The 12848-nt window shown below is 41.9% G+C and overlaps 1 protein-coding gene across 1 annotated transcript in view; it reads right to left on the reverse strand.

The window, feature by feature from the left end:
* The window catches only part of ADAMTSL1 (ADAMTS like 1), a 425354-nt gene that overhangs the window by 14543 nt on the left and 397963 nt on the right, over positions 1-12848 (reverse strand). Inside the window, exons 24-25 of the mRNA XM_025359517.1 lie at positions 2953-3165; positions 1224-1404 (exon numbers count right to left, since the gene is read on the reverse strand). Coding sequence (XP_025215302.1) covers positions 1224-1404; positions 2953-3165 — 394 coding nt within the window. The remainder of the gene's footprint in view (positions 1-1223; positions 1405-2952; positions 3166-12848) is intronic.

A 12848-nucleotide genomic window follows, 5' to 3' on the forward strand; every position in this document is an offset into this window, starting at 1 on the left:
AAGAAAACACAGCCATTATTATTTCATTTGCAGAAGTAAATTAAGCTGATTGACTCTGACCATCACCAAATCAAGTCAAAAAGTTCCTGGCACGTCAGAGATCTCTTCTTCATTTTGCATAGCTTGGCAAGGGCAGTTTTCCAGCCTCTTATATCCCTGGTGAATGTCAGGCCTGCATTTCAATCAACTTTTATTTCCAAATATACGTTTCAGCAATTTTTCAGGAGCTGGGGTGGGGGGTTTGAGAATGGAAAGGGCCGGGGTATGTTACAGTTCAGGAAGGGTATAAAAGGACATTAATCATTCCTGTGGAAACCTTCCCGTCAGCAAGTCAAACTGCTGATATTAATGAGCATGTTTCATATTTCATTGAGTCTCTCCTGGTTTCAGCTGCTCCTTATGACTCAGCTGGCAAAACAGAAAGCAGTTGCCTAAGTATTGTATGAAAGTCCTACAGATAGGTAGTAAAGGGGCATTTGAGGGTTGAGGGCAGAGCTAAGTCCCCCCAGGCTCTGAGCACCACACCAGTGCCAACTCCAAGCCCATCTATTATCCACTTAACTACTGCTGAGGACAGAGGATGGGGTGCACAGGGAGACTCATAGCCTCTTGAAGCATGAGGAAGATGGCAGAGGCTTTGGGTGTCATGCTGGGCCACACAAGGAACCCAAATGCTGAGCATGAGGCTACTATCGGAAACAAAGATTTATTTCAACTTTAGTGAGATGCAAGCCTTTGTAGAAAAGAGGAAGATAAGATTTCCCCAACTAAACTGGAGTACTGATTAGCACGGGTGTTTAAGGTTAGACTTGGAGGGCGGGTGGAGCCCAGTAATCATTGTTTCCTCAGCCCTTCAATTGAAAAGACATTGCTTTCTCCAAACAACTCAGAGTCAGTTGATTACTGTATGATGGGTGGGGGAGTCTATGGCTTGCTAGGGCCTGGGATGCTCTTGCTCCCTGAACAGACCCTGTCAGGCACTTGGGAAACTTGGTTGACCATTAGCGGGGTGAGGAATAAACAGAGCTGAGAGAGGTGGTGTAGTCTGAGGATATTTTCAGCAGGGTGGAGAGGCCTGACAAGCCTGTGCCTAGAGGGAAGAACAGCTCCTTGGCTGGCATCTCTCCCTGCACAGTGCTACCCAAGGGCTCGCCCTCGACCTTGCTAAAAGTGAGGGCCCATCCTAGGGTGGGGAGGTCTGAGCCAGTGTCCGCCGCACTCACCGAGAAGGGCAGTCTCTCCGGTTGCACGCAATGGGCTGCACTGCAGGGCGAACCTTCCCTGCGCAGTGGGCAGGGTTGACCTCTGTGCTGTTCAGCAGGCACCTCAAGCGGGGCTGCTGAACCCCCCGGTTACCACAGGAGGCTGAGCAGGTTGCCAATCTGTCCACAGACCACCAGTAATCTGTCATGGGAGGAGGAGCAGAGTAGAAAAGAATATAGCTTAATTGCCCACACTCTGAATTCCTTCTGAGCAGGGCAGGGAGAGGGTGGAAGGGGTGGATTTGTGGCCTGAAGGAGAGGAGCTATTATAAATGAGGGCCCCGCTCCTTGATGGGCACCATTCCCGAACTATTTGGGGAAGTCACGTGGTCTCTAGGGGCCTCAGCCATGAAATGAGTACAGTGACCCTCACCTTACCAAGTTACTGTGGGGACAGGAAATAAAGTAGCTCAGTGCCTGACATAAGAAGGGTACTTGATTAATGCCATAGGTCATCTTATTTTTAAAGATATTTGCTACAGTCCTTTTCTTTCCTCATTGGTTCACCAGAAAGTGATTTTGTTTTCTACAAAGATATATAAATATAGTAAATACTTAACCATCACAGTACAGATTCGAGCTGGACTTTGCAAATGTTACCCAAAAAAGCCTATACAGAGAGTGCTTATTTACATGAGACAATGATGTCAGTAAGAAAGCCAGTTGCTTTGGGGGTCTGGGACTCACTGATAGGAAAGCTGTTAAAAATAAATATGAGGTGGCAGATTTTGAGTGCTTATTTGCAAAGTTGTGTATTACAAGTCTTGCAAATAGGCCCTGGCTTCTGGTTTTCAGCAGATACTGGCTGGCTGGCGAGAAAATGGAACATTTGTTTTCCTGTCTGAAAAGCCAAATGGTGAAGGAAGATATTTAGGAAGAAAACTTATCTGCTTAGAAAGATTTCCCTTTCTCCATCTTTTTGTGCCATTTTGGCACACAACTCTGTCCCTTCCCATTGCATCCTTCATTTTGGAATATATCACACACAGGCCACAGGTTGAACTAGCCTGCCGAAAACTCCAAAGCCTCACACAGTTTCTATAAAAAGGCCACTTTCCCCTCTTTCCCACTGATTTGGCCTCATTTACAACTCTTTCTTGGTGCAGTGAAGGCCAGGCCCCGCCCAAAGGCTTTCTGACATGCCTGTTTTCCTGGAAGGTTAATGCATGAGCCATGTGGGCTTCGCAGTCTGTTCTTTGCCAGGGCCGAAGGAAAGGTGCCTGGAAAGCCCTCAGCTTATGACTAAAGCTGAAGACTCTTCAGGATGATCAGCAGGCACTGGCGCCAGGCCTGTGTCTTTAGGCAGGAGGCAGTAACCAAACAGGCTACTCTTCGTGTGTGTGAGATCTGTACTAGTTAAATCAGCATAAAGGAATCACATCTGACTTTGATATATAGTGGTGTTTCCATGGTCCTGAGCAACAGCAACATTATAAGCAGAAGGGCCTATTTCTGAAGGCAGCATTGGCTTTTCCAGGTTCTGCTAGGAGGGGCATGATGGCTGTTCTGAAGAGCCATGTTGACAGAAGTAGGGTCTCACAGTATGGAAACATGGCGCAGCTTCGGTTTTCATGCCCTGGGTACCACTGAAGATCAGAAATCACTTTGTTTTACTAGATAGTTAGATTCCCAAACGGGCTTTCTTATTCAAGAAATTAGTCCAGTTTGCAAAGCCTGCAGGGTTTCTTACCTTGGATCACTAAAGATGCCTTCTGCATGAGTACCCCTGCCTCATTCTGAGCAAGGCAGCTGAATTCCCCTTGAGACCCACCGCTAAGGTTTGCAACTTGAAGGATCTGTCCAGCTGCCAAGATGTGATGTGTCAGTCCTGTGGCAGTGACAATTGGCTGACCACCATGAAACCAGGTGATATTAGGGACAGGGTGACCTGTGATGGGGCAGCCTAGGAGGAGAGGAAAAGAAGAAAGCCTTAGTAAAGCCATAAGGAACACATTCCTGGTGCACTGGTTTACTGTCTTTGTGGCTTTAGAAACTGTACACACAATGTGGCCTTGTCCATGGCATTTTTATTATATTTGCCATTCCTGAGTGAACAGGAGATGTTTTTATTCTCTGAATTTCTAGGAGGGTGACTATAATTCATTCAATTAAGTAAAATTATTGGATAACAAAAGTACCTATTTCTGTTTATGTCCCTATACTAACTTTAAAATAATGATACAGTTAATCTTCATTCCTTGAATAGTGTTTTCAAGATAAGTAGTTCTTAGAGTGATTTTTTTTTTCTGACAAATTCCTTCTTCAAATACAATATGTTGGGAAAAAAATACCATACTATATAGTAATAGTTAAGAAACAAACTTGAATTGGTAAAAGTATCATATTCCCTCATTTTACTTGTTATGTGATTTTTCCAGTCAAAATTTTTTTCATCAGAGACTAGGAACACAATTTTAAACCTGGATCTTTTTTTCTGCATAAGGCTTTGTCTTCTGAAGGCTTTTGCAAAGCCTGCGCTGGACATGTACAATATTATACATATCTACAGAGCCATCAAACATATTTTGATATAATAAACTCAGATATCATCATGTTTACCTAAGACTTTGTAGTGTAGAATCAGTAAGATAAACAGGTTGCAGTTGTGAGAGAAATTCCTGGAAGGACAGGGTATTTGCTGTGTTCGCTCTGGTGCCCCAGCAACTTACAGAGAATTTATTTGGATATGTAAAACGCATTAAGTCATCGAAAATTAAAGAATCTGAAGTTTTTTTCCCCTCAGTTCACTTAGAAAAAATATCTGTTTGGTACCTACTGCTCTGGGGAGAGTTAAGATAAGATAATTAAGACTATCTTCCCTCTTCCAGGGAGATCCCAAGCTGGTATAAGATTTTTAGAAAACACACTCAAAACTGTAGATGCAAGGCAGGAAATGATGAGATATGAGGCACAAAGATGGTGCTATGGTCTGAGGGTTTGTGTACCCCCTAGATTCATATTGAATTCTAATCACCAAGGTGATGGTTTCAGAGGGTGGGGACTTTGGGATGTGATTCCATCACATGGGCTCTTTCCTCATGAATGAGATTAGTGTCCTCATAAAAGAGGCCCTGGAGAGCTGCCTTGGCCCTTCCACCATGTGGGACACATTGAGAAGCTGCCATCTATGAAGCAGACAGCAAGCCCTCAATTAATCTGCTGCTGCACTTATCTGGGACTTGCCAGACTCTAGAACTGTAAAAAACAATTTTCTTTTGTTTATAAGCCACTAGTTTTTATGATATGTCTGTTACATCAGCCTGACTGGACTAAGACAGGTGGCTACCCTCTGTGGATGTGTGGGTGGGTGCCTATGCATCTACAGAGAGAAGGGATTTTCTAATGTTTCATTTCTTTTTTGACAGCGTCTTGCTCTGTCACCCAAGCTGGAGTGTGGTGGTGCAATCTCAGCTCACAGCAACCTCCGCCTCCCAAGTAGCTAGGATTACAGGTGTGCACCACCATGCCCAGATAATTTCTCTCTCTCTCTCTCACACACACATATTTTTAAGTAGAGACGAGGTTTCACCATGTTGGCCAGGCTGATCTTGAACTCCTGGCCTCAAGTGATCTGCTTGCCTCAGCCTCCCAAAGTGCAAGGATTACAGATGTGAGCCACCACACCTGGTCTAATATTTCTTGTTTGTGAATCCAGGGATAGAACTGTTAAAATTTACACAAGATGGGGAATCCCTAGAAATCATCTAGTTCACCACCAGAGGAAGAAACTGAGGCCTAGAGAGGTTACGAGACCTTCCTGAGACTGTGCAGCAGGCCTTCTACCTGACTCCTGGACTGCGTTCTTTCCCCCATACCTGCTACTTGTTCAGCTGGGCACCTTGCCACCTCCTTTGTTTCTTTGCTCACTTACTTTTTTCCCCTTCATTTTTGTTTTTCCTGAGGTAGTGAGGTAGTAGTGAGAGGGTAGGAGCAGACTATTTGGAAGGGAGGGTTCTAAAAAGATAAACCTAAAAATGGACCCCTGGAAGCTCAGTATGGGATGTAGTATTATATGATCCAATTCTTCACTCCTTCATGTATCCGCTGACTCTACCATGCAACTTGACAGTGCCCTCCCATGAGAGAGCGGTTATACTTCCCCCTTCTGGCTTTGGCCATGTGAGTTAGAAAGATGTTTTTCTTTTCTGATTGTTCATTGTTATTGTAACAAGTCCACTCACAACAGCATCAAAAAGAAGAAAATACTTAGGAATAAACTTAACCAAGGAGGCTACTATGGTTCAGATGTTGGTCTCCTCCAAAACTCATGTTGAAATTTAATTTCCATTGTAACAGTATTAAGAGGTGATCAGGCCATGAGGGCTGTCTCCTCATGGGTTGGATTAATGCCATTATAAAAGGGTGAGTTCAGCCCTTATTTGTTTCTTTGCTCTTCCACCTTTTGCCATGTGAAAACAAAGCTTTCCTCCCTTTTGGAGGATGCAAAGGAAGACTGTGAGCCAATAAATTTCTGTTCATTATAAATTACCTAGTCTCAGGTATTCTGTTGTAGCAGCACAAAATGGACTGAGAGACAAAAATCTTGAATACTGAAAGCTACAAAATACGGCTGAAAGAAATTAAAGAAGATATAAATTCATGGAAGGACATCTCATGTTTATGGATTAGGAGACTTAATACTGTTAGGATGTCAATACTACCCATAGTAATCTACCAATTCAATGCAATCCCTACCAAAATCCCAATGATATATTTTGCAAATAGAGAATCTCATGCTAAAATTATATGGAATATCAAAACACCCAGAATAACGAAACAACCTTGAAAAAGAAGAACAAAGAGGATTCATAGTTCCTGATTTCAAAACTTAATACAAAGTGATAGTAATCAAAATAGTACTGTACTGGCATAAAGACAGACATAGAGACCAAAAGAACAGAATAGAGACTGGAAACAGACTTTTAAATACATGGTCAAAGACTATTCAATGGGGAAAGGATAGTCTTGCCAACAAATGGTTCTGGGAAACTGGATATCCATATGTGAACAAATGACTTACACTAAATATAAAAATTAACTCAAAGTGGATGAAAGACCTAAACCTCAGAGTGGAAAGTACAAAACTTTTTTACAAAAAATCACAGGGAAAACTTTAATGACACTGGGTTTGGCAATGGTTTCTTAGATATGACACTAAAATATAGGCAACAAACGAAAAAAATAAAGTAGATTTCATCAAAATTTAAATCTCTTACACATCATAAGACACTATCAAGTGAGTGAAAAAGCAACTCACAGAATGAGAGAAAATATTTGCAAAGCCCAGATCTGATAAGAAATTAATATGCAGACTATATAAAAAAACTCTTAAAATTTGATAACTAACAAACCACCCAGTTTGGGCAAATGCCCAGATAAGCAAAGGACTTGAGCAGACATTTCTCCAAAAGAGATACACAAATGGCCAATAAACACATGAAAAGATGCTCAATTAATCATTAGGAAAATGCAAATTAAACCCACCATGAGTTACCACTGCATACCCACCAGGATGGCTATTATTAAAAGAAACCCAAAATATGTTTGCAAATATGTGAAAAAATTGGAAACCTTGTGCATTGCTAGTGGGAATATAACATGGAGCAGCTGTTGTGGGAAACAGTATGGTGGTCCCTAAAAAATTAAATATAGGATTATCGTATGCTCCAGCAATTCCACTTTAGGGTATATATTCAAAAGAATTGAAAACAGGAACTTTAAAAGATATTTGTACACCTATGTTCATAGCAGCATTATTCATAATACCCAAAAGATTTAAACAACCCAAATATCCAACAATAGATGGGTAGATAAACAAAATGTGGTATATATATATGATGGAATATTATACAGTCTTAAGGAATGACATTCTGACATACACTACAACATGGATGAGCCTTGAAAACATTATACTAAGTGAAGGAAGTCAGATATAAAAGGACAGATACTGTATGATTCCATTTATATGAGGTACCTAGAACAGCCAAATTCATAGAAACAGAAAGTGGAACAGTGGCTACCAGAGGCTGGGAGAAGGGAGGGAGGGGGAGTGCAGAGTTTTAGTTGATGAAAAAATTCTGGAGGCAGTGTTGATAGCTGTACAACAAGGTAGATGTATGCAATGGCATCAGGCTGTGCACTTAAAGAGTTAAAATGGTAAATTTTATGTATCTCTTACCACAATAAAAAACTGAGGCAGAGATGCTAATGTAACAGTTCCAAACCTAGACCTCAAGAGATCTTGGGAGCTTTTGCTTGTGCTGTTGTGCCTTTGCCATTATATTAGAAAGTCATGCCAGGACTGGCCTGATGATCCCAAGAGGAAGACAAGAGAAATGCAGAGAACAGTCAAGTCACTCCAGCCAAACCCAGCTTAGATCAGCTGAACTAAGTAAGATCAGTAAGAACAATTGATTGTTGTTTTAAGTCACCAAGTTTGGGCTTTTTAAAATGCAGCATGTGTATGTGTGAGGTGATAGCTAACTGATACATTTAGGGAGAGGTATCTTCCAGCTTTTCAACTTGGCCAGTGGATTGAAGGCCTGGAATAGGACAGAGCTGCTACTTGTGTACTGACCCAGCTCTTGCCTGACCTGTATCCTCTTTTTTTTTTTTTTTTCCTTTTTTTTGAGGCAGGATCTCATTTTGTTGCTCAGGTTGGAGTGCAATGGTGCAATCATAGCTCACTGCAATCTTGAACTCCTGGGCTCAAGTGATCCTCCCACCTCAGCCTCCCAAATAGCTAGGACTACAGGCATATGCCACCATGCACAGCTAATTAATAATTTTTTTTAGTAGAGATGGAGTCTTGCTATGTTGCCCAGACTGGTTTTGAACTCCTGGCCTCAAGTGATTCTCCCTCCTCAGCTTCCCAAAGTGCTGGAATTACAGGTGTGAGTCACCTTGCCTGGCCTTGTATCACCTTACTCAAGGTACTCAGGAGAATGAGGCTCACCACAAGCACTAGCTCCTGGTGGCATCTAGGCATCTACATGCCACGAGGTCCACAGTGGTGTCACCACACTCCTGTTCTGAAATGAGGGTAGAAATGACCTTGGGGAGAGAAATCAGTCCACTGGGGATCTCCTGGGATCACAACACCTATACTCTCCAACCCCAAATGTAGCCTGGAGTAAAATGCTGGCTTCATTTTCCAATAAAAGCCAGGAAAACTATATGTGTATGAAGGTAAATATACTTTTAAAAGTGCAGCTAAAACAAATAAAGCTTTTTAGCCTGACTGAAATAGGCAAATGCATGTCTCCCTATCACATCTACTTTGAAGGAAAAAAAAAAAGGCCATATGCTATCAAGATGCTGGCTCCATGAATCCTGTTTGGTCAGCCCTGGTGAGGCTGAGGAGATTTAAGTTGATAAATACGAACCTTACTATTCCTAAGCACACAGAAGACATTTGGCCAAGGAATCTTTCATATTTTCTCCTAGTCCTCATTTTCCCAACTGCCTTAGGATTTTCTGAGAGAGTATTTAGGCAGAAAAAGGAGTGGTAGCAGCCCCTAGGTTGGTCTCTATGGCTGAAGAAGTTACTTATCTGGGAGCCAGAAACCTTAGTCAGCTAAATAAGAGGAATATTTGCAGAAAAATTACATCCAAATTCCTCCCTCCTTCTTGGAATCAGAGGCCATAGTGAGTAGCCAGGAAACCTCTCTTGGCCCATCTGAGCCTTGGGTCTTGGTCATGTTCCCAGGGCCTCCCAGCCTGCTGTTCCTCGTGCAGATGAGAATAGGGTAGAGATGTTTCCAAGGGCAGGCCTGCCATGGATGTGGAGTTCTTGGAACTCAAGACCCAGGAGAAGAAGCAACTAAGAGGTCTTTGAGAGGCTGCCTTCATAGTATAGGCAAACCTCATTTTATTGTGCTTTGCTTTATTGCGCTTCATAGATCCTGCATTTGTTACAAATGGAAGGTTTGTGGCAACCCTGTGCTGAGCAAATCTATTGGCATGATTTCCTAACAGCATGTGCATACTTTATGTCTCTGTGTCAGATTTTCAAAACTTTTCATTATGATCTGTTATGGTTATCAGTGATCTTTGATGTTACTATTGTAGTTGTTTTAGGGTGCCATGAACCATGCTTATATAAAAAGATGAACTTAATTGATAAATGTCTGTATTCTGACTGCTCAACTGCATGGCTATTTGCCCATCTTGCTCCCTCTCCTGGGGCCGCCTTCCTATCCCCCGAGATGCAGCAATATTAAAGTTAGGCTAATTAATAACCCTACAGTGGCATCTAAGTGTTCAAGACAAAGAAAAAGTTGTACATCTTTCACTTTAAATCAGAAACTAGAAATGATTAAGTCTAGTGGGGAAGGTATGTCAAAAGCCAAGACAGGTCTCTTGTGCCAAACAGCCAAGTTATGAATGCAAAGAAAAAGCTCTTGAAGAACATTAGAAGAGCTACACCAGTGAACACAAAAAATTGATAAGAAGTAAAATAGTCTCGTTGCTGATATGAAGAAAGTTTTAGTGGTCTGGTTAGAAGATCAAACCAGCTACAACATTCCCTTAAGCTAGTGCCTAATCCAGAGCAAGCCCTAGCTCTCTTCAGTTCTATGAAGGCTGAGAGACGTGAGGAAGCTGCAGAGGAAAAGTTGGAAGCTAGCAGAGGTTGGTTCATAAGGTTTTAGGAAAGAAACAGTCTCTCTTACATAAAAGTACAAGTTAAAGCAGCAAGTGCTGATGTAGAAGCTGCAGCAAGTTATCCAGAAAATCTAGCTGAGATCACTGATGAAGGTGGCTACGTTAAACACAAGAGATTTTCAGTGTAGATGAAACAATCTTCTATTGGAAGAAGAAGACATCTAGGACTTTGATAGTTAGAGAGAAGTCAATACTTGACTTCAGAACTTCAAAGGTCAGGCTGACTCTCTTGTTAGGGGATAATGCAGCTGGTGACTTTAAGGTGAAGCCAATGGTCATCTCTAGTTCTAACAATCCTAGGTCCCTTAAGAATTACGCTCCATCTAGTCTGCCTGTGCTCTATAAATGGAACAACAAAGCTTGGATGACAGCACATCTATTTATAGCATGGTTTAAAGAATATTTTAAGATCACTCTTTTGTTAGCTACTGCTCAGAGAAGAAGACTTCTTTCAAAATATTACTGGTTATTGACAACACACCTATCCACCCAAGACCTCTGATGGAGATGTACAAGGAGATTCTTATTTTCATTTCTGCAAACATAACATCCATTCTGCAGTCCATGGATCAAGGAGTAATTTCAACTTTTAAGTCTTACTCTTTAAGAAACAAATTTCATAATGCTATAGCTGCCATGGATAGTAATTTCTCAAATGCATCTGGGAAAAGTAAATAGAAAATGTTCTGGAAAGGATTTATTCCAGATGCCATTGAGGACATTCATGATTCATGGGAGGAGGTCAAAATACCAACATGAACAGGAACTTGGAAGAGGCTGATTCCGACCCCCATGGATGACTTTGAGGGGTTCAAAACTTCAGTGTTGAGGAAGTCACTGCAGATGTGGTAGAAATAACAAGAGAACTAGAATGAGAAGTAAAGCCTGAAGATGTGACTGAATTGCTGCAATGTCATAATAAAACTTGAATGGATGAGCAAAGAAAGTAGTTTCTTGAGATGGAATCTACTCTTGGTGAACAGTGTTGAAATGATGACAAAGGATTTAGAATATTATATAAACTTAATAAAGCAGTGGCAGGGTTTGAGAGGATTGATACCAATTTTGAACAAAGTTCAACTGAGTAAAATGTTATCAAACAGCATCACATGCTACAGAGGACTCTTTCATGAGATGAATCAATCGATGCAGCAAACTTCATTGTTGTCTTTTAAAAACTGCCAGAATCATTCCAATATTCAGCAGCCATCAACATGAAGGCAAGACCCTCCATGAGCAAAAGATTAGACTTGCTTAAGGCTAATTGTTAGCATTTATTAGCAATAAAGTATTTTTAAATTAAGGCATGTATGTGTTTTCTTTTAAATGTATTGGTGTTGCATACTTAGTGGATTACAATGTAGTGTAAACATAACTTTTATATGCACTGGGAAACAAAAAATATTGTGTCACTCACTTTATTGCAGTATTTGCTTTATTGCAGTGGTCTGTAACTGAACCCAAAGTATCTTGAGGGTGTAACTGTAAAGCCTCTGAAACTTATCAGGGCTAAGATCAGTTTTGTGGAAAATTTTTTTGAAAATAGTGGTTTTGTTACTGTGAAAGTTAGTTACATAGATTCATGACTCTGAAGGAAAACTCTGGATTTTAATAGGGTTCTCTGGCCTCAGTTTTCTAATTTGTAAGTGAGAATATTTGATGATTTTAAAGGTTCATTTATGTTCCAATGAAATAACCTTTAAGGTGCTTTTAGGTTCCCAGATTTCTTAACATCATCTCAAACTCATTCTCACCCCTCTTCTTCTCTCTCCCCCAAAGCCAACTGCCAGGGCAAAGTGGACCGATTTAAATCTACATTGCTTGGGTTGACATATAGTGAAATGGAACTAAGCCAATGAAGGGGCTCATGGAAAAAATGTCATCCATAAGGTAATTTAGGGTTTTCAACCTGGCAGTGCAGCTGGTTCCATTGTCAGTAGTTGGTCCTAGTTTGCAATTTGCTTTATCCCACACTTCAGAAGTTGCCTTATTGTGCCCTCTCAGAGATCCCAGCAGCAACTGTCACCTCCCCTTCCATGCAGAGCTCTGAGTCCAAGCTCCTTGTGGCCTCTCCTCCAAGCTTCTAAATTCTAATAATCCTGAGGGGAAAAAATGGCAGATAGGAGACAGAACTAACTTGCAGCCTCCACTCAGATGTACAGAGCAGCACGTGAAGACTCACATTGTGAATTTTTGCTCCAAGAACTACCGCAGGAACATACCGGGAAAGGCCAGAGAATCCACAGACCCTTTCAAGGAAACTGCTTGCCACTGCAGGTGCCATGAGACAGCCAGAAAACTGGGAGTGCCCAAAGTGTGAGAGGGTGAAAATCTGCCCCCAAGTGCACATCCTCACTGGGGAGCCTAGATCACAGAAGAAGGATTTGGCCTTACCTGGAGCTGAGATTAATTTAGAGAGCTGAGAAAAATGTAGGGTTAGAAGAAGTAGTGAGAAGACCCCTGTTGGCTCTCAGTTCCTGGGGAAGCCATTTCTGACTTCGTCTTACAGGGGTCCTTGGAGAGGGCTGCCAGTGGAACTGGGGAAAGACCACAGGGAGAAGGAAATTTCCAAATGAACTTTGTACAATTTTGACTGGATGTGAAGTTTCCTGGACAGAATCTTGGGGAGTGGGGTTAACAAGGAATGCAGATATGAGCACAGAAGCCACGGCAGTTGGGGAGGTGTGAAACCTAAAAGTGCTGCTTGCTTTCTCAGCTGGGAGGCTTTTAGCCTGGGCCAAGTTCTCAGCCCGACTCACCAGCTGCCTGCAAATAAACTTGGTGCTGTTGGTGGGAGTGAGACTGGCCTTTCGGGCTGCATGGGAGCTTGGTGAAGCCTGTCACTGCCAGCTTTCCCCATTTTCCTGGCAACTTGTATGACATGGCAGAGGCAGCCATAATCCCCCTGGGAATGTAACTTCA

This window comes from Theropithecus gelada, chromosome 15 (genome assembly GCF_003255815.1).
Source record: "Theropithecus gelada isolate Dixy chromosome 15, Tgel_1.0, whole genome shotgun sequence".
Taxonomy (NCBI): domain Eukaryota; kingdom Metazoa; phylum Chordata; class Mammalia; order Primates; family Cercopithecidae; genus Theropithecus; species Theropithecus gelada.